Source organism: Platalea leucorodia, assembly GCF_965183815.1.
Source record: "Platalea leucorodia genome assembly, chromosome: 12".
Lineage (NCBI taxonomy): Eukaryota > Metazoa > Chordata > Aves > Pelecaniformes > Threskiornithidae > Platalea > Platalea leucorodia.
This window is the reverse complement of record NC_138834.1, coordinates 5,848,596-5,871,000: the sequence shown is the minus strand read 5'-3', so window position 1 is coordinate 5,871,000 and position 22,405 is coordinate 5,848,596. Positions and strand designations below refer to the sequence as shown.

Sequence of the window (22,405 nt, the reverse complement as noted above, 5' to 3'; positions counted from 1 at the left end):
TTGAAGTATGTAGTCTAAAGACTTTAAACGCTTGATCTTTTATTTTTTTCTATAGATAGTAGTTCAAAATCTGGCTAGGTTGTGTTTGGATACTGTCATTTTTTCTACATAGCCTTGCTAACAGCACAGAATATTTTTCTAAATTTCCACATGAATGTAAATTGTCCTGAGTAAGTAGTTCAGAGGAGCTATTTTGCACCCTTGTATCTGTACTGAGCAGGCCGGACAGTAATACTTCTTGTTCTCTTGCCTTACAGGACTGGCACTCCTGGAAGTCTGTCTCTGCAGATATCACCAATGGCTGGTGAACTGGAAGGGAGGCTGAAGCAGGCAATAGTGGCGTAGAAATGGATGTTTCCTGAGGATGCGAAGCAAGAAGATGGGGATGTCTAGAAAGGCTTTAACTAGACTGCTTGTGAGCTTCTAGGTCCCTGCATGCCTGTTCTACAGGGGTCTTGCTCTGATGTCAGATCTTAAAACAGGAGAGGCAGAGTCAGCCGATAGATAAGTACTGCAGAAGATGCTTGACTCCCTCTTTATGGACCTTGGTGTTTGCCTCTAACTTTCCCTCAGTGCCAGCATAGTGTCAGCTTCAAGGCTTGATTCCAGCTCTGTTGGGCCTCGAAGCTGACTTGCTGTTAGTCCTTACCGTTGCTCCATTTCTGCTACATGTCAGGAGGAAAGGCTGGTCACAGCACCTGAGATGTTCTGTGGTAGCTAAAGAGCTGAAAAATTTGATGTGATGTGTCTTAACTTGATCCCTGCTGCTTGTTGGAAGTAAGCGTTATACTTTGAGGAAAATAAAATTTCTCATGAACCAGACTTGACTCCTTTGTTCCTAGCCAGTGAAACAGTTTCTACTTTCACAGGTCATTCTAAGAAAAACAGTTTTGTGTATATATAATACAGGCAGCCAGTGTTTTATTTAAACTTAGTAAAGGTTTTAAATAGTCAATGTAGACATGCTCATGTCACTCTAGCAATTGATATCCATGTCACTTCTGAAAAGAACGAAGGTACTTGCAGTGTACAAAGCAACCCTGGCATGGCAGCACTGGCATTGTTATGTCAAGTTACAAGTAGCTGTTGATTTTAAATGAGAAATGTAGCCTATACTTATTTCTTTTTGCTACAAGAAGCACCTGACAGCTGTTCCTGTGGGGAGGCTGCTTTGAGCATTCTGGTAGTATCTGCTCTCTAGCTTTTCATGAGGCATGCTGTTTTGCTCTTTAGGTCATACAGAACATCACCTGTGCCACAGTGAGCCGAGGATTGTCTGTCTCATGGTAATGGTGAGATTCATTTGCAAGGGTATATCCCTGCTTAGGGTAAGCAGAATCTCTGGGGCATGATAATGCATAGTTATAGCACAACTAGCAAACCACTTCAAGGAGGAGAAATGCAGTAGAGGTGTGGACGGAGGATTTTGCTAATGTGATGCTTATTCATAGCCACTGAGGCTTGGGAAGTGGTTGCTGATTAGCTGCTGTGAAGGGCAATTGTAGACCAGGAGCTGGTGGCTTGGGAGTAGAGCTGATAGTTGGCATGTTCACTTAACCACACAAATTGGCCTTGTCTGCCTCAGTGCTGCTGTGAGTAGGAGGGAAGCCTTACTCATTTAATGAGGACTGCAGTCAGCAGTGCTGTAGACTGCACTTCTTTCCCTTTCCTGTAGACTTGCTGAGCATTTGTTGGGACTGTGTGAAGAGAAAGGCTTGTGGCAAAGCGCTCTCTGCATTTTTATAGACTTGCTAGACCTGGGATCTAGCTGGGATCTTTCACTAAATTAGCAGACCTTGAGTTTCTATTGCTTGCTGAGAACTTTCCTCTAAGGGAGAGATCAGGTTGTTCATATAAGGAAGTACCTCTTCCAAAGAGTTTTTGCTTAACTGGGAGTTGCAGGTGTTACCTGAGTAGAAAATAATGGAGCATCAAGTATGTGAGTCCAGCACCTTACGCTAGTGGGGCTCTTCAAAGGGGTGTTCCACTTCAGGAAAAAATAGAATTATTAGAAAAAAATAGAATTATTAGATCTTGTCCTGGAAAATGCTGGAAACATTCTGCTCACTGTTCTTCAAGCTAAGGAAGTCAGTAATGAGTCAGTTTTAAGAGTGGCTTCTAATTACTGCAGTAATATATGTTGGTATTAAAAAAAAAAATTTCTGCAGCCTGGGTTGATAAATTGTAAATACTGTAATTCAGTTCTAGCTAATTACAAACAAAGAAATCTTCTTGAGTTCCCATTTTTAGAAGATTCATTTGAAATAAAGTAATACGGTAGTGCATTTCCACATGAGCTTTAACTTCTTGCCTAAAAATTAATTTTAGGATTGCCTCCAGTAATACATACACTGCATATCTCAAAGCACAAGAATACTGGGTTTTCTGGAATGGGAGGTATTTTGAGTTCTATCTGGCTTTCAGAAGAGCATTTTACTTGGTCCAAAAGAATGCTGCTTCTGTAATGCGTGTGCAGTCCATGAGAGAGAACCTGAGGGTATAAACTGAAGCTTTCAGAAACACAACTAGAAAATAAGGTTTCAATTTGAAGATTACAAAATACATGTGCTGCTGGGCACAGACCTTTGTGGTTATTGCTAAGGGGTTCTTTACCTATCACTGTTATTAAAGGTATAGTCTTAACTGTGACTTATTGAGGGATAATTTAATATTTTGAGGCTTAATTGGTTAAAGATGGGGGAAGTTGTTTCAGCTGAACATATTTTTGTGACTTCTTTTCATCACATTTTTCAGTTCTTTGCATGTCTTAGTCCTAAATGGGGAATTATTTAATATGGGCTTATTAGGTTGTTGGACCCTCTTTCTAGAAAACAGCAAATCAAGCATGGTAGAAATGTGCGCTCTGACAGTTTGTAATACAATGTTTGTTAGCTGTAGAGGTTAGCAGCAGTATTTCTGCACTCTGGATGAAGCTGTAGGGTACTTAAATGTTTACTGCAACTTAATTCTTAGAAAATGGAGAATCGGAATAAAAAGCTTGAACTTTTTCGTTTTGTTTGGCTATACAGGTCATGTATTTAGCCTCGGGTTAATTTGAATTACCATTGTCTCAGTTCCTGATGTTGGTCTCCGTACCTTGTGACTCACGCTGGGGAAGACTGGCTGCTCACACTTTCCTGTGCTTTGATGTTTCTAAGAGGGAGGCTGGAGCGTTAGAGCTACAATGTGCTGTAGCTCAGCCCCTGTTCGGGATGTTCCCGGAGGCAAAACCCCGGAGTGTGCTGTGGTTTGCCTGTATCGTGTGGTCTGGATGTAGGCATGGTGGTTTGCTTCACTGGTGTGTTTAAGGCTGGTCTGAAGGTAGAACTGTCATCAGGGAAATTTTTTTCTAGTTTTGTTGTAATGGTGTCTTTGCTTGTGACAGTTGACAAATAACTAATCTTTCCAGGCCTGTAATTACAGCATCTAGTGTCTGTTTGCCATCTGTAAGCTGGGAGAAATGATTCTTGCCTGATAGAGTGTATAAAGAGCTTGTAATTAATTACCTGACTTCTGTACAATGCTCTGAAAAAGAAATCATATTACAGGTTTCCAAGAATGTATTATATTTTTTTCCAGGTGATTGATACATCCAAAAGTATTGCAGATGTCCCAGAATGGTTTAAAGGTAGCCGTCTGAACTATGCAGAAAATCTTCTGAAGCACAAGGACAATGACAAGATTGCACTGTATGCAGCAAGTAAGAAAGAATTAATGGTTATTTATAGTTCACAGGACTAGGCCTTATAAAACAGCTCTGCTTTTTATGAAACCTTGAAATAAACTGGCTTGGATGAGTGGAAAAGAGGAAAATAAAGTCGGTGACACTGCAGAATCTATGACACAGCTCTGCAAAAACCAGGAAAACATGCTCTGGGAATATAGGTCGTTCTGAAAAGTCCTTGGCAAACTAAATGAAGTTTTCTTAGAATGTGCTTAACTGCATTAAGGTAGTGAAGATCACGCTGTGTTTAGTATCAGTCAATATTTGAGCTGTTAATTCATGTTTGTCATGAACACTTGCCTTCAGGAGGTATTTTGGCACTGTTGCTTGATATTGTCCTTCCCACCCTCTTCGTATGCCCTTTATCTTAGGAATACTAAGGACTACATGGGGCATAGATAGGGATTAACTCTGCTTTTCACAATACAGAAAGGAAGGACAGTTACATGCATGGAAGACTTGGAATTTCACTTTTCTGGAACACTAAAGCTCAGTCTTAATTTTTTGTTATACTGGAGAAGATATAAGTCTGGTAAAATCCAGGTATACTCATAATGAGGATGGTCATGTTAAGACAATAAAGTCCCTTGCCTCTATCTGCTGACTTTGGTAACTTTAAAAAATGATTCTCATCTCTGTTAGATGGGATTAGCTTCTGTGCAGGTGTGAGTGCTTCCTTAGGGAGCTGTATCACGAGCTTCCCTTTTGCTGAACCTAATCCTTATCGTAAGACTGACCAAGCGGTGATGCTTCTTAATAGCTTAACGATAAACAATGCAGTCTTACAGCTCATTAGCAGAGAAAACTGTGCAAAACTATGGATTGATTGTGTAGGTGTTAAAAGTCTTAGTTTCTGATTTCTGACACATGGAGATCAGTTTTTGAACTACATATGTATTACTGTTGTTCTGATAGCTGTTTAAAAACAATGTGAAACAACAGAATCATCTTTTGTAAGCTTAATGCTGAAGGAGAAATACTTATCAGTTGCATTTTACTGCATTTTACTGCTCAGAGGTATTGAAATAAATATCTATGATCATATATAAAATATCTATGATAATATAAAAATTAAAATCAACTACCAGTTCAGAGAGAATGGGAAAATCTGTGACCCACTTTGGATGTAATAAGAATTGATCTGGTGAAATCTGATAGAAATGGGGCTTGTAACAGAAAGGTGGCTTCAAAGTGATGAACTCATCACTTCCAAATTTTGAGATCATTAGAAAAACTTCTTATGTATTATTTAATGGGGAAAAAAGTCAGTGTAGTTAAGTACATCTGGTCCAACAGCTGAAAGCCAAGCACTGATTAGTAAGTCAACTCTAAATGTATGTAGAATTGATGTGATTTGTTAATGCTAAAAGCTAAACATGCAACTTGAGAGAAAGTGGAGTTAAATAGATTCAGTTCAAATTACTGAAGGAATTCTTATCAACTTAGTGAATTATTTGGTTTGATATGTGATTACATTGTCCGCGCAGATCTTGTTTCTTGTTAGGAAGTCATGGGCTGTACTGGAGACTCGCTGCTTTGTGTCGCATAATCACAGGTGGTGGTACCAACAGGAGCAAAATTGTCTTCCAGTTGAATACTATATCAGTCCTGGAGTGAGCACACTTCTCTGTGGTGAACAGACTTCCACCTGTGTTTCTTTTCATGACCTTCTGCTGTATTTAATCTTCTTAAGATCTCTTAAGTCAGAGTATTTTTTGTTAACCCCTCACTGCTAGGTCAGAGTAGTGTTTAGGGAACCTGTCAGATATGTGTGTTCACTAGGGAGGATTCTGTGGGAGCAATGTGGGTGTAATAGAGCACAGGAATGTAAATGTAACTTTCCTAAACAATTTCACTTGTCACTGGCTCCCACTGTGAATCTCTTATTTGTGACTCCCTTCTCCTGGGGGCTTCATCACGGAGCAAGATCAGAGTCCCATTTTCTGTTGTCTCTGGGAACACAGAATCTGTCAGCAGTCCCTGCTCAGCTTATGAACTACATGTTACATTGACTTCTGTCTTGTTTCCCATCACAACCTGCTCTTTTGTTCCATGTAGGTCTAAATTTACTGTCCTAGAAGTCTAAAAGCAAAAGAGTAAAAGTACTGTTCCCTGCTTAAGGAAATCAGACTGATGGTAGCTATTCTGCAAGGACCTGCTGTACCAGAGCATGCAGTACATTTTTGTTGTGTTTGGTTTCGTTTGCGTTTCGTTTGGTTTCGTTTGTTCCTTGGCATATGTGTTTTCATAAGAAGTGCTGGATACTGGACAGGCCAAATAGTTTGTAGGAGTCACATGTAAGAAGTACAGGATGGGACCTTTAGGGTGACAAACTTTGCCTTTCATAACATTTAGATTTTTTAAATTTTGTTTCACAAGTGATTTATTAACAGCTTATGTAACATCTGACATTCAGGAATGAGAACACCCTGCAGATCTTTTCAGAGATGAATGGAGTCCAGTTTAATTTGTTTGCCTTGTGGTATGTCGGCAAATGCGGATGTTTAAAAAGCATATTGAAAGTCAGAGCTTAGTAACTATATGTGCATGATTTTCTAGTCAATGGTGACTTGCTGTAATAAAACCTAAAGTTGGTACCTTGCTGCTGCTTCCTAGACCTAATGAGAAAACTGAGCAAAAAGGGAAAATGAGGTCGTTCTTTCCATGTTAGAAAGTAGCCTTGAGGAGTGCAATCTGTTTATCATGAATGCTCTTTGAGAACGTACCTCTCTCCAGTGAATAGTTTGCATTTTCACAGAATGTGTGTTCCTGTCTTTAAAAATGTGCTGGTGCATGCTGAATGAATACTACTGATTAATACTTGATTCCCATTAAAAAGAAAAGCTTGCTACAGCATAGGAGGAACTTGAAAAGCAGAAAGTATAGTTATTAGTGGAAGCCCTTCTCCTAAAATTCCTTCATATTCTTTTTGTTTCAGAATGAGTTGTTTGTACTAGACTCTACTTATGTTGCAATGCATAATTTTTGACTGGCTGTTTTAATCTTCTTTCCTCAGAGGAAGGCAAAGAAGAAATCTTGAAAGTTACTTTTGAAGAACTGAGACAAGCTGTGGCTTTGTATGCTGCAGCCATGAGGAAGATGGGAGTAAAAGTAGGAGACAGAGTTGTGGGTGAGTAACTTTTTTTTAAAGGACAAGAGGTGAAATTTTCTTGAAACATGCAAATGAGTAGTCAAGGTCATGGGAACATGAATATAAAATACTATTTCACAGAAACATTTTAAAGAAAAGGCTCTTATGCTGCTATATTTACATTTGTATGAAATACACTTCTAGAGGAAAGGAACCTGGATTAGCCTGCAAGTTCTCTAGCACTGGAGCGGGAAGGAAAATACCTCATTCATAGCTTCACTAAGGTCTGCTTCATAAGCACTATGTGGAAGCAGAAGTGATGGAGACTTTGCATCTAGCTGAGCTGTGACTCACAAGGTCTGGCAGATTCACACAGGGCAAGCTTGGAAATTATGGTCCCAGGTTGGCTGTTCTGGTGCCAGCTGGCAGTTACTGACCCTTACTGACCCAGGTAATACGGCGCACTGTGAATTGTAGTTCTTGAGGAGTGGGCTTGTGCTGTCTTCTGTCACCAGTGCTTTTGGGAGTAGTGACTTCCAGAATGGTGGTGGTGAACAGCTGGTGAGCAGTAACTTTTCAAGTCATACCAATGCAGAGCTTAGTAGATAGAACCCTATGATCCTTTCTCACAAAATTTTCTAGAGTAATATTTCCTGTCATAAGACTGTTGTGCAGATTTTTCTATATAAACAGTTTTTTGTCTTGTGAACAGCTTGTACAGTATACAGTCCAGGCATAGAAAGGAGTTGCTGGCCTCACTCTATTTATTTCTGAACTTCTGGCTTTGATTTTCCAGCTGAGCTGCTTCATCTCTGTACTTCATGTGCTCTGTAACATATGCTCTTTAGTTCTGTCAGTGTGGCGCAAGACAAAACTGTAATGTCCTTGCAGCTCCTTCACTCCTACCTGGTAGTTCTGCTGATGTGCATATCCATCTTACTACTGGAATCACATGTTCTTTGAGCAATATTTGGCCATTATCCTAAGTATGTGTAAATCCTTATATGATGCAAACCCAAAGTGATGAAACTATTTGGTTTGTTTTCTGCATGTTTGTTTTCTGCATGTTACAAACCAGAACTCCAACCTGTGTCTTCAAAAACAGAAGGGTATGCATTATTGTGTTTATTAAACCTACAAATACGACCTGCAAATGTGAAATATACTCGAGAGCTCATACTTCATGCATATGGTATGAGTATGCTATGGAAGTGGTAACTGAACATTTAATTATCACAGCTGGTGGCTTGCTTTTTTTACACAGAATTAGAGCTAAATCCGTAATTGGGTAAGAACCATCCAGCGAAGTCGGGAAGGTTTGTCTGAATGAAGACTAAGTTAAGATGCTTTAATTTTGTCTCCATCTTCCATCTTAACACTGTCACATTTCTATCTGACGACTTACTGAGGAGCAACAGCCTCTGTCTGAAACCAAACTAATGAATAGGAATACTTACACTACAAAGTTTGAGTACTTAGAACTTAAGTGTAGTGTTTCTTACTGCCTGTCCTCGGTGTACATCAAGTGGTAACAGTGGGTTGTGTGTATTTTAAAAAGTTGCCCCAAAGATATTGGCAAAACAATATGTAATTATGCATATAACTGGAAACTCGTGACATCATGAAACCAATGAAGTCCTAGTCAGGTTTTTATTGACCCCTTTTAATGCTTTCTGTAAATGTGGTTTGTCATTGTGAAGCACATGGAATGCACTCTTTGACTTTTGCAATGAAATTTCTCCTGATGTGTACAAAACAAATTCAAATGCTCTGTTTTGTAGACTGCTTGTGGAGATTTAATACACTATTCCTTATTTTTTTATAAGTAAAAAAAAGTCGTAACAGGGCTCAAAACAGTTCTTCCATATGTATTGCTGGTTATGCTAAAGTGAAGGATTAAATCTCATGCATAAGTGGCAAAAAGGGCGCTCTGTACCAGTTTGAGATCCCACAGTATGAAGTGTGTTGTGGGAAAGTGATGGACAGCGCAGAAGAGTAATTACTGGATATGTTTTCATATTTTGAGTGAATGAAAACTGTGTGTGTGAACACAGTACGATGGGGGAGGACAGTAGCTATAGCTTGTGAATAGCAACAGCTGTAGCTTTGGTCTGTTCCTGCAAGTAGAAACCTGCTGTTCTTTGCTGCTGTCCTAATTCTCAGGTTAAAGTCCATTTCTTAGACTTTACATATTGGTGTCTGATGCTAAATGAGGTTTTTAATCTCCGGGAAGAAAATACTGCTCACTAGGGTAACAGGTGTAATACTGATGTTTAAGTATGACCAGGTGCAGTCACATTTAATGGGAACATTCATTCTGAATTAAGATTAAAGAATTTTATCTACATGAGATTGTTTTGTGTCCTAAGGTGTGAATTAAAGTCCTGTTTGCAACCTGGGTATCACTGCTAGAACTCTTCTCATCAAAACCAGTTAGAAATACTGTGTTTGGGAAAAGGCAACGTATGATGCTGTCATTTTGTGCTCATCCTGTGGGCAGTTCTTGGTAAGGTATACCATGCAGGGGAAATGTGCTCTGTAGCTGGAGAAAACGTGCTCTTGAAATATAGCTGTAGTCAGTGGTGATAATAATTAAGCTAATAATGCTATTATTATGATTTTAATAATAGTTCTTTTTCGTTAATGACTGTATTCTGCTTAGCACAACTGGAGGCTGGCTGATTCTTGGATCCTGTTTGTTGTTTTGGCAGCTGACTCACCTCTCTACTTTTTCAAATTAAAAAGCATAGTTCATACTTCAAAAAAATAAGATTGTATGAATAAATAATATGCTTTACATACTGCTTATTTTTATTTATACAGGTTTTTTACATTTTTGCAGAAGGTAGCAATTCCAAGTTTCTGTTGAAAAGTCATCCTTAATGTCAGGGCCTCCTTCCACAGAAAGGGTAGGATTTTAACTGTGCACTTTGTTCTGTTCTTGGGAGAGAAAATGTGTGTGACTCCAATGGAAAGCCTGGAAGGATTTTTAGTGATTTCAAGAGGAGGTACAAGTTGCAGTCTCTGGCTATCTGGTGGTGTTACTGTTGTTTAAAAAAACAAACAAACAAAGCCAAAACCAAACCCAAACAAAACTGCAAAACAAAAACAAATTAAAAAGGCAACAAATACATGGAAAATACAATGGAAAACACTATTTGGATCCCAGCTCTCTAGATCTCTGGAGTTCAGCTCCCATCATTTGAGTAAGCTGCAGCTCTGTTTTTTCCCTTGGCCTTTTGTGCATTTCCTGAGCAAAAGTTTCCTGTCTGGCACTTCCACAGCAGAGCCCTTTCTGCCCAGCTGCTGGAGGTACCAGGTATCCGTGCTGGGCCTCTTGAGCATTTCAACAGCTTAAGCACGTCTTTATGAGCTGTTATAGCTTATTTGTGGAAGCAGGCTTGCATTGTGCTGGAGTCCTTGCAAAACCCTTTACTTCTGATAACAGAAAAAGATTAATGGATCTAGGCAACCTCTTTGCTTCCTTAAAATCATGGTATGGTTTTAGGCTCAGGTAGAGCTTTTTAAATTATACAGAGTCTTCACATGCTTTTTTTTCTTCTGGGCAATTTCTCACATTCTGCTTTTTTCCACTCTGCCCTCTTACCCTGGCTGGTGAGAGACTCTGTTTCTTGTAATCTTCAGTCAGATGAGCCCGTATCAGCTCCCGTCAGTGGAGCTTTTGCGCAGTTCCCCCTCCTTCCCTTCCCCTGGTGCCCCCAGTCCTACACTCCTGACTCTGACAGATTGCTTTGCCTTGGGCAGCAGCCCATATCTAGGGAGAGCTTCCCTGTGTAAGAAATCCAATGGGATTTTTAGCAGCAATCCAGCTATTTTTATTTTTTTTTTTTTAAATCGAGTCTCAACTTCTTTCATGTGTTTCTTTCCGATGCCAGAGAATATTGGCAGTCCTTGGAAGAGCTAAGCTGTAACATCACAGTCAGAGGCTGAGGGCTTTTCTCCAAATCCCAAATTGAAATGGGGGAGAGATGTTAAGTGTTGGGTGGGAGAGTTTGAGTCATACACCCACTTGTGGTATTGAAGATCAGGCTCTCCAAAGCTTGCCAAAATCTACTGGGACCTAATTTGTTCCAAAATTTATAGCAGATGGCAGAAGGAAGGGTGATTCTTCATGTGGTTTATAGCAGTAATACAGGGCATGCTCTTACTGCTTCTGAAAAATCAGCTTTTAAATAGAAGGGAGATATTTTTATCAGTTTTATTATAGCTGCCCAACACCTAGTCAGCCTGCCAGGTTCTGATCCCCTTTGTTGCCACTTTCTCTTAAAATCACTTAAAATCTTGAGCTGTTAGAATTATACACAAGACCATTGACATTGTTTTCTTCTTGTGAGTTTCATCTCCGTGCTTTACTGCCTCTAAGACAAGACTACTTTAACTTTCCATTTTACTTAACATATCCCCTAGTTTGTTCAATACAATTTATGGTTGCATCATGACAGTAATAGTATGCTAAAGTTGGAGGTGGGTGAATGTGGGTGGACAAGCAGTGATGTCAGCACTTTTTCAGCTTGATTTCATCCTAGTCTTCCCTTTCCACCACTAAGGAGATAGCGCTTAATAGTAAACATAGTTGAAGCAGATGTGTGGTGAAACATCTCTCTTCTAAAGATGTCTTGCAATACTGTCAATCAATGATGCTTGAACAGTTGGAAGAAACAGATAGAATACCTAATGCAAGCTACACGAATCCATATGTGAAGTACTCCTGGTCTCCCACTGGCCATCTGTTTGGCAAATAACAATGACTGCAGCAGGAATAAAATAAAACGGGGAGTGTCTGTGTTTTTCATCTCCGGATAGGTTGCTTCTATTATATCCCTGTAGCCAGCATTGTTCTATTACAAGTCAGCAGTTAAAAACAAACTAATCTTCCCCATGTGTTCACACAAAAAATCCTTAACAAAACATCAATGAATTACATTGTTTAAAGCTGGTATTTTATCTATAGTAACTGTATTAGCCCTAGTTGCTTACGTGGGTTTTAAAGCTAGCTTTGTAAGAAGATTAGCATGTTACTAATAGTCTCAGGCCACAGTAATGTTAGGTAGGATGACCACCGTAAAGTCCTACAGGAGTATGAAATGCTATACTAACATCAAAAAGAGAAACTGGAAGTCTGGTCTTTGAACTGTCTCTTCTGTTTGAGAGCTGGTGCAGATCGATAGTATAAGCCATTGAGAGGATATTTCAGTTGCAGCTCCCTGCTTTCTTTCCGCCTGATGCATTTTTTCAAGGCTCGAACTAAAACTGATGCAGGGTACAAGTTTGTTTTTTGTTTGTTTTTTTTTTATTCAGATGACTAAATGTTTGGATGCCTCTGTTTCTGAGTACACATTTATTCTACTTTATGAAGGCATTAAATGCTTGCAGGGAATGTGTTCTCAGCACTCTGAGAAATGAGAATTTTGACATAGTTTCCAGCATGATTATACCAGAAACTTTTGGACTACAGTTTTCACCTAGTCTGTTGGTAAAGTACTGTAGTGTAAATGAACAAATCTAAGTTTAATCTCAGTGTGTGGTAGCTGAAGTAAATAGCAACTGGCAGAAAATGCTGTCCTGAGCAGATCAGGCTGTGAGTACCTCTTAAAAAAATCCATTCGGTGTTTTTTAAGATACCGCTTGTCCTGCTTAGAGGTTTGTCACAGGTTTTATGTCAAAGTAAAGCTTTTATTTCTTTGTCCTTATGGAGATTTTACACATACTTGTGAGTCAGGAGGAGCGCTGCTAGGACCCTTGGTATGACATGCTCTGGGTTCCTAGTTGCTATGTTCCCATCTCCTGTGTTTGGAGGCCTCTATTCAATTGCTTTCTAGTTCACCCGAAGAGGGTATGAAGATCCTCCTCTTTCTAGTAACAGGGAGCGGTTTCCACCTTTCTTACCAGCTTCAAGAAAGGGCTAAGTTAAGACACAGAGATAGAGAAGTACCTTCTGTAGACTGTACCCATGTTGACAAATGCTAGTTTTGATCCTTAGCTGAAATATTGTATCAAGGAACATGGAGGCTCTAGTTAAATATATGAACAAACGTATGATTAATATTTAAATTAGCTGTACCGTTATTCTTCTGTAGTACAGAGCTTCTGTACATAGGTCACTGTTCTGTGACCCCTGATGTGAATCCAGCTAAAAGTTGGATTTTTTTGGTGTCCTCTCTGTCAGCAACATTCCTGTCTACCAAGTTTGGGATGCTTATGACCTGTGTCAGCCTACTGGATGCTTTGAAGAGTCAGTTGATACCTCAAGGGGCACAGTCAAATGCAGGGAGTTTTACATACATGACAGTTGCTGTAATTGGTTTGCAGAATCTCTGATGTGAGAAAGGGAGAAATCATTTTTATTTCTGAAAATCCAGTTTTAATCTGAAAGACTGACAGGAGGAGTAGTTTGTGTCATTTAGAGTTGGGAGCTGTCAAGAGAAAAGCAACATGAGTTCTTATATTGCTATGTTTGGAGGATCTCTTTCCAGAATAAAACCACATTTTTATTCATAATACCTGGTGTTGGGGCTTAGGACAACTACGTGAAAATCCCAGTGAGCCAGCAGGCTGCCTGCCTGCAATGATCAGGTAAAGATACAGAAATGCAGAGTAAGTTGCCTTGCATGTTTCGTACCTTTTGGCAGTTTTGGCTGGTGTCCTCGAAGACTCAATTGCCACCTCAAGGCCAACTAACAAATGAAAGTTATGATTTAATTGTCTGGCTCGGAACAACAAGCAGAGACTTGTGTTCTTGCCTTGAGGGGTTTTGTAGGAGGGGTGAAAAGGAGAACTTGCTTTTAATAGAACTGATGCTTGTAAGCTATGGCAAGGTAATAACTGCTCCAGAGCATGGAGACATCTTTTGGCTCTCATTGCACTCTGGCCCCCGATAGTCCCACCCAAGAAATGCTCAAAAAAAATTTGGCATAATTAAAAAAGAACTGCTTCCATCACACAAAATGACATTTTAGTCTGTTCTGGTTCATATATTTCAAATTATTGTTCAGGGAGAAAGATTTCTCTTAAAAGAAATCACTAACATTTTGGGATACTGTACCTTTTATCACAAACCTTGACCCTAAGGGAAAAATAGCAAAATAAATACTGCCTTCATGGGCTTGAGGTTTTGCTGCACTTTATGTACCTAAGAACTTCACTGAACAAAACACCACAAACTGTAGGTAGTCCTAGGGAGTAATTTATATCTTAACATTGTATGAGGTTTTTATTCACAGTCGTGGGTTTTTTCCAGAAATTGTTGAGGTCTAAGTCATAATGCTGTTTTCAAACTTGCTAGTCCCAAAAGCACAGCAGTTTACAGGTTAACTGAAGTGGTCAAGCTGGTATAAGAAACTGATTTCACTGATTTTTGAATTGTGAAGAAAAATCTCAGTTTAAATTAAGACTGACTTTTGAAGTCTACTTTTTATAAAGTTGAAAACGGATAGAATTTTTCAAGCTATGTAGATAAATTGGCAAAAATCAAGCTCAACACCCTCCTACTTGATAAAGTTTATGTAACACAAATTGCTACTAAGATCTGTGATCTTAGTTCCTGTCCTGAAAAGTACATCCATAAATATCTTTCTTTGAAAAGTGCCTAGCAGTAGTGAGCTGTTGCTGTCCGGTAGATACTTGTGGAGCACCTGCAACTTGCACTGCAGTCCAAGATCTGTCAGTGCTCACCACTTCTGTTAAATGGGTTGGAAAGCATTTTTATTGCCATTTAAGTTTGCTTTCAAAACTGAATTCTAATTAGATGTCCAAGTACTGCAATTAGGCTTGTTATGTGCCTTTTTTTAAGTACTTGAACATCTTTTTGGTTGCTTAAGAAAGGTGATCTGAAACTCCAGGTCTTTGATCTACTTTAGTGTCGTTTGTGAATTTCAGTTGCATGTTTTCATTTGTGGGTTGGATTCTGATCAGTTGAGAGTCAATCTCAGCCACCTGGCCCCTTCTGGAGAACTGCTCAAATTGAGCCCACTGAAAATCTAACTTTCTTGACATTAATTTCTTCTGTATGACTTGATAAATTGAATTTAAATCTTGAAATCTTGCTGCAAGCTAATGAGATAAACTTGAAGAGCTACATTTGTGTGGGCATGTTCCAGGGCTTGTCCCACTGTATTATTCCCCTCTCAGCTGAGATGCTGGTTTTGCTTGTTTGTGTTTAAGATTCTGGCAGTGTCTAACAGACAATGTTTAGCTTTGTGAAGCTGAATCTCTGCTTTTGAACTGAGTGTTTATAATCTCTCCTTCCAGATACTTGTTCCTTCTCCAATGGCTGTTTTTGAAGACCTGTTCTATTCCCCTGTGTGGTGCTGTATTCTTAGTCTCTATGTACTCTATTCAATCCACAAACTTACTCTCTCTCTCCCAGTTCTTCTTTTCAGCATGCTGCTCCCTTATCCTTAAAGTCTCATTAATTAAGCAGAAACATTTATAAATTGGGAGTAACCTTGTAGATATAAAAACTGATAGAACTATTTTTATACATGGAATTATTTCTATCCTTGTGTAACTGATTTGACTTTGAAGGAGGACATTCCGATTGTGTGGAAAACTTAAAAGGATGCTTCAGTCTAGGATTTTTCATTTTTTTTAATCTGTTTAAACTGGCTATTTATAGTTTTTGTAAGATTTGATATTTTTTTAGTTTTCTTCCATCTCTAACGATTCAAATTCTGCCATAGGTTACTTACCAAACAGCATTCATGCGGTGGAAGCAATGCTGGCTGCTGCAAGTATTGGTGCCATCTGGAGTTCAACATCACCAGACTTTGGCGTTAACGTGAGTAGCCTTATTGCCTGTTGCAGAAAAGCTATCGTTGTGTTTCAGTCAAATGTGAAGGTGATGAAGTAGCAGATAGGTTCTGTTCACTTTGGTCTTACTGCCACCTCCTGGCACAGCCAAGTACACCAGATTTTTTTCTAGCTACCACGAACTGAACGAAAACCCATGCTTTCAGTTGTGAATAATGACTTTCAGCATAGTAATTTGAGTATCTTAAGTTAACTCACTGCTGGGATATTTTCAGGCGGAATCCGTAGTCTTGATGAGCTTTTGCTATATTAAATGTGCAAATGAGCAGTAATGCAACAGAGTTGTCTGGGCCTTGGCCCTTCCTCCCCAGATCTTTCCCCAGGCTGCTTAGCCACACTCCATTTTCTTTGCCTAAGTAGTCCCTTCTCCTGCCTCCTGCATGGGTAAACTGACCGACACTCCAGTTGGTCCTTTCCAGAAGACTTTGCCAACAAGGTGGGGAATTTCAGGCTAATATCACTAACCTGTTTAACTCTTTTCAGTGTAGGAATAAATGCTGTGTGTAAAATATGGTAAAAATTATCATGATATCCAAACGGATGTTACAGTATGCCCTGGAAGCTTTGGGAATATATTCTGCTTTCTTTGGAAAGTCTTTAGCACACATCATAAGCAGCAACAGATACCAGTCACTTCTAAAATGGATTGTTGAACCTTTCTTCTATCTAAAAGCTCGCATGAACGCATTTGGAGAATGTACTGGTGTGCATTGCAAAACACAGAAAATACCAAAGTTTTTAGGTAATACATACCCTTAATCTCAAGTGTTTAACCCCAGTAGCTGGTTAAATGCGTGGAACTGTCATCTCTGGATTAGCGCTAGAGGGCAGCAGCATCCCACTTTCTTACACTTGAGGGTGTCTCATTGGGGAAAAAAATGATTAAAAAAATCATTACAGCATGTAATGATCAATCTGTTCTACAAATATTTCTGCTTGCTCAGAAAATGACAGTATGGAGTATTTTCTTTGCAATGTGATTTGATCTCTCATCTGGGGGAAGATTGTTCATTTTGCTTTCATTACAGAGTACTGGTGTATTTTCTGTCCATGTTGATGTGCTGTTATTTTCAGTGCCCAGCTTTATTTAGTTTTTGTATAGTTTTTTTTAATGAAGCTTAGCCTTGGAGCAGCAGTGCCATCGATATCATTTATTCCCCTTTGGCTTGGCAGCATGTGTTGGCATGAATTCAAGCCCTAAAATCTTGAGAGAGATCAGCAGAGGTCCTCAGGGATATTGGCTTCCACCTTAAGGAAAAGATATTCCTCCTTCTGTGCAGTTGCATTAGTCCTGTTAATGTAAATGAAGATTTTTGTCTGTGTTTTGGGAAATAGTGTAGCGTTTTCAACATTTCAAATCCAATTCTGTGTATATGTTTTGTGAAGCTTAATGTCACTTTTCAGAAACTGCCTACACATTGCAGGCTCTGAATGCCATATATCCCAAGACTTCGAGCGTTCAGAAGTCTGCTGTCAGAGAACCAGTGAGCTCCCTCCCACGCATCATGCCACTGTTGGCAGCTTTTGCTTCATTTCTCTAGTCGTTGTTATCCATTTACATATATTAATAGGAAAGTGGTTCTTTGTGGCCTGTGCATAAGAAATTGTTGGATATATAAGTTTAAAAAGAGGCTTTGCTCTTAGAACTATGTGAGAAGCCTTTGGTGAGCCCTAGCAAACTCAGTGCAGCTCCATTCGTGGGGCCCTGCACAATTTTTCGTACTGGATTTGAGGCTCATAGAATAGGATGAGCCATGTCTGGTATACCTGAGCTTCTCATGAAGGCAGTTCCTTGCTGAGCCATCTGGTTGGATTAAAGTTCCAGTGTAGCAATTACATGTCCCATCTGTTTGTATTGCCTTTGTATCATCCCAGGCTGCCCTGTGGGATTTGATCCTGCCAGTGCTAATGAATCCAACTGGGTGTGTTAGCAGGATTAGTAAGACCCTGAGAATTGCAGTCATCTCTGTTTCTGATTCACACTTCTCTCCAGATTGATTCTTCGTTAGCGTTCCCTTAGTCCTCTCATTGGTCTTCATTTTTAAACACCAGGCAGCATGGATATGGGGTACGTATGCTCTGTGCTCAGCATGAATGTGTATATGCGCACACACCCACGCTGTGTGTAATTTGGCTGCTCGGTCCATTCTTTGAAAATGCTACAAAGAAGTAGGTATGATAACATACCTAAGAACGCAGGGTATTTGATTTCATACTCCCTTAGAGAGTTACTTTAATGTATTAATTTAATCTACATTTCTGAGTTTGTTAGCTAATGCATTAGGGGCTACTTGAAAACCTCTTCTGCCACCAAAACATTCTGGGGATTTTTGTTTTAAACTAATTGATAAAGTTAGGCATCAATGCATTGTCACTGTGTTTTCTTACAATGTGAACAAGGAGAAGGAAATACATCTTTGGGTGATTGGAGAGAAAGCTGTTAAGTGACATATTCAGCAGAGACAGCTGCGTATTTATGTTTAGTCATATCCTTGTACCTTACCTGTGGTGGTCAGTGAGCTTTCCTAAAAAGACAATCTGGAGAGGTTGTCGGGACAGGACCTCTGTACTTTTGCAGTAGGCTTTCTTGCAACCCTGACCAGCCCAGCTTGGAAAGGAGGAGTTTAATAGAGATTAGTTGGTTGTGGTGTTTTTGCATTGGTCTTTTGATTTGGTAATAATTTGTCTCTCATTTTGGCTGCAAAGTAGAGGACAGAGCAGGGGACAGAGATGAATAAAGAATGCTGGGAAGAATAAGCACATGACTGAAGTCTGATTTTTTGCAACATGATTTAGGAGATTGTTCTTGAACAGTTAGCTGACAATTTTACAGTATTGAGTGATCTCGTAGTTCTTAATGTCTCGGGTAATGTAGCTAGAGAGGGATGAACATTACTCTGTGCTGAGAGCTGTTACTGAAAGGATTTGCTTCTTGCTGTTGAATACAAAAAATCCATTTCTGGCAGGCTGCTGCATGCAGTGTACCTGAGAAAAGAATAAAGGCTAGAAGGGTTTTTCTCTCAAATGTGATAATGGCTATGGTAAATTCCTGGAAACAGTGTAAGCTGGAGGAGACACCTGAAAATTTAGCATTTGAATGTGTCGTGCCCCAGAGGTTCTAAGGGAGCTGTGGTAGTTTTTTGTTGGTAGTATGTATGTATGTGTGTTTTCAATATCTAGTTGTTCTGGTAAAAATCAGTGGTACAGTTTCCTTTGTTAATCCTAGCAGAACAAAGCTGTCAGTTCAGGTGAAGTGCCACCTTGCTGTATGCTAAATGCATCTTCCAGAAGAGCGGTGTTTCTCAGTTTTCCCCCTGTGCGGACGGCCAAACTACACTGTCAAAGCAGCATCTGGGGCAGTTTAGAAGGGCATATAGAGCACCTGCCTGCAGACGCGGACAGCAGTCTTGTGGGCCTTCAAGTAAGTGAAGTGCCGAACTCCAGCTCACATCAGTTAGTTGCTTACCCTCTTTAGATGAGTTTGTAAGTCTGATTCTCAAGGTTAATTTTTAACTGCTTAGATAGCTTTGTGAACTTGATCCTTCAGTGAATGGTGTTCTATGATCTGTGGTGATTTTATCTTTGTTATTGGTTGATATATTTGGGGGTCATGAACTAGATTGTTACAAACCTGTTGCACTTTGAAGATCTTGGGTGAGTGAAAGACAGGCAGGCAGTCTTTTAACAGTTCTCCTGCTAATTCCTGTCCTTATTCCTTGCTTGAATTGAGATTTGCATTTAGCATCCAGTGGGTTTTCCTACTGTAGCAATTAATTTCATTGTTTTAACTTGTTTTTCCTCTTTGTCCCTAGGGTGTACTGGACAGATTTTCCCAAATTCAGCCTAAGCTCATCTTCTCTGTTGAAGCTGTTATATACAATGGCAAAGAACATAACCACTTGGAAAAGCTGCTTAGTGTGGTAAAAGGTATTTCAGTGCATACCATCAGTCTTAGTTATGCTGCAGTTCTGTGAGCGCTCGAAGCCTGTACTGCCACTAAGAGTGACGCTTTTGACTGCTTGTTGCTGTCCTTCCTCTTCTACAGTATCTCTGTGGCCACTTAGAGTTTCAGAACTGATTTGAGTAAAAACTAACCAGTCTCTTGTATAACTGAGCCTTTTGCCAGCTTAGCTTAAATATATCATCGTAAATTAGTCAGCAATATAAGGGGGGAACAGGGACTGATGATACTGTGTTTTTTTTTAAGCTCAAGTGAAGTGCTGCTGAAGACAAATGAAGTAGTATTGCAGTGTTAAAGCTTGCAGACTTACACATGTATTTTTAAAAGGCTGGCAATATTGAGGAAATTGTGTCTTGGGTAACAATTCAGTCTTTTGGGGTGTCTTAACATTTAAAACAATATCCAATACTCAGTGCATCAGAATTACTTCTGTTACTTAGTGCATTGCACTGTATGATACAATCAGACAGAAAAGACCTTTGATTTATGTAACTGAATGTGGGAAACTTTTTTTTCTTCTTTCTTCCAGGGCTTCCAGATACAAAAAAAGTGGTGGTGATTCCCTATGTCTTCTCAAGAGAAGTCATAGATATTTCTAAGATTCCAAACAGGTAATGGGAGCTTTTGAGCTGTGACTGTCCTAACTAGGAATGAGATGGATGCTGACAGCTATTGAAACTGCCTGACCTCTTGAACTTGCAAAAGCTAGGATTTAGCCAAATTTCTTAATGTGGGTCCAGCTGCATACTGAAAACAGAAGTAATATGTTGCTGGCGATGTTTTGCTTCTACAAAACCACTGTTGGTATTAATGATTCTCAAATGAAGGCAAAATTCAATAGCGTATAGCAGGGAGAAGAAAGTGGCTTCCAGAAATGAACAATTAATAACTTAAATGACATTTTTAGAGATAATTTGTTTGCTTATTTCCTAGTCTGGTTTATGTACGTTGGATACATTTTGGAAATGGTTGAGTTCCAGACTTTGAGGGTCAGATTGTTCCAGCCTGCTTTGAGCTGTTAAGGCTGGCAGCTGATCATAGGTGCAGATTTATTGGCTTGATTTTGTTGTGTTACATCTCAATATTATATTAATGTTTTTTATTTTAAAACAAAAAGGAAACAAAACAATTAGCAATTCAAACAGAGTAGAAAGACTAGGAATAAAAATAATATATATAGTGTGAGTAGATAGTTTATCGTAAAAGAAGTTAGATACAGAGGTAATCTTGTATATGGACTGGGGTAATGCTTTAAAAAAAAAAAATTGAAATGTTCCTTTATTCTCCTCTTCTGCAGTGTCTTTTTAGAAGACTTCCTTGCTACTGGGAAAGGGGACCAGCCCCCCCAGCTGGAGTTTGAACAGCTGCCTTTCAGTCATCCTCTCTTTATCATGTATTCATCAGGCACGACAGGGGCACCAAAATGCATGGTTCATTCAGCAGGGGTACGTCTTCCCTCCTGGATCTGTGCTATCTATATATGACTACCTGGGTTATATTTTTCCTTTAACAGTATTGTATCATAATGTACTTTAAGGAAGACTTGATTGCTGACAGTTTTTCAATAACTTGTACCAATGGGAAGTTTCATTGTGTGACTGTTTGAAAGCAAATATGGATTAACAAGGACATAAAATAATTTGGTTTAGAGATTGGTGTGGAGACCTTTCAGAGATTTCAGCTATTTCCTGGCAGCAAGTGTCTGTCACAAAAGCACTAGCAGAACTGGCCCAACTGATACTTGTAGAAAAAACACCAAAGAACTTGAATTGGGTGCTTGGAACTGATTGTTAGACACTGTCAAGTTGAGGCTCATAGGGAGCTTGCAGGTTTTATTATCTAGAATTTTTTTGACCTTAAACTTTACTCCCTACGTTTATCAGTCCAGAGCATGTCATTCTCATCAATCTTATTTTAAGGAAGGAAGCCAGGAGGTTAGCTATCTCTCTTTGGATATAGGTTTTGCTTTGTATGGAAGCTTTGCTTTAGGCAGTGTCTTGTTATGACTGAAGGTATATATGACGTTACTGCCAAAATCGCCCGTGCTCACATGCTTTCCATTTACTCTTCATGTTCTAAAAGTTGTTCTAGGCAACTTCTTAAAATTCAGGAAGTGACTCCAGCAGTCAGGCATAGTGTTGAAACTTTAACTCTACTGGTAGTATAGTTCTTAATAAAAGGCAGGGCTTTTTCCCCTTAAGGCAGGCAGAATGTGTTGTCTAGCACATTTGTACCAACTTGTATAAATTAAACTATTAGCCAGTGTCCATTGTTTCTGCTGTTTGCTCTGAAAGTCAGGATGAGCATCTTGCTAGACTGGCTATAGAGTTGTCTAGGTAGCCTGAGGGCAGGATCGCTTTGATGTTACACCCATAGTGTGTACATTCTTGCCTCTTTGATGGCAAGGACTGGAAGATTTGCCCCCAGACAAATCCTGTGCTGCCTGTAAACACTCTGCTTTATATATTATCAATAGGAGATCATACCAGGCAGCATGTGACATATAAAATGGCCCCTTTGGGACACAAATCCTATGTTTGTGAAGAAGAAAGGAGGAGGTATATTTTGAAGTCTTACAGCTGTTTTGAAGCTGTGCTGGCTTTAGACTGGTTAAGTACTTGCAAAGATGGATTAGCAAAAACAGGACAGGTGTTTTGTTCAGCACTGCATGGTAAACAGTAGGGAGATGAAAAACACAGATGTAGATCGGACAACAGGACTTTTCTCTGTTACAAAGTTCTTTCTCTTCCCATGTTATCTGCATGGGTGCTTAGCTTGCCCTTAATCATGCCTCTGCTCT

General features: G+C 39.5%; 1 protein-coding gene across 1 annotated transcript in view; it reads left to right on the top strand.

Annotated features, from left to right (window-relative positions):
- Nucleotides 1-22,405, top strand: part of AACS (acetoacetyl-CoA synthetase) — a 42,996-nt gene that overhangs the window by 4,495 nt on the left and 16,096 nt on the right. The window contains exons 3-8 of the mRNA XM_082324693.1: nt 3,580-3,700; nt 6,741-6,854; nt 15,515-15,612; nt 19,457-19,571; nt 20,135-20,216; nt 20,903-21,050. Coding sequence (XP_082180819.1) covers nt 3,580-3,700; nt 6,741-6,854; nt 15,515-15,612; nt 19,457-19,571; nt 20,135-20,216; nt 20,903-21,050 — 678 coding nt within the window. The remainder of the gene's footprint in view (nt 1-3,579; nt 3,701-6,740; nt 6,855-15,514; nt 15,613-19,456; nt 19,572-20,134; nt 20,217-20,902; nt 21,051-22,405) is intronic.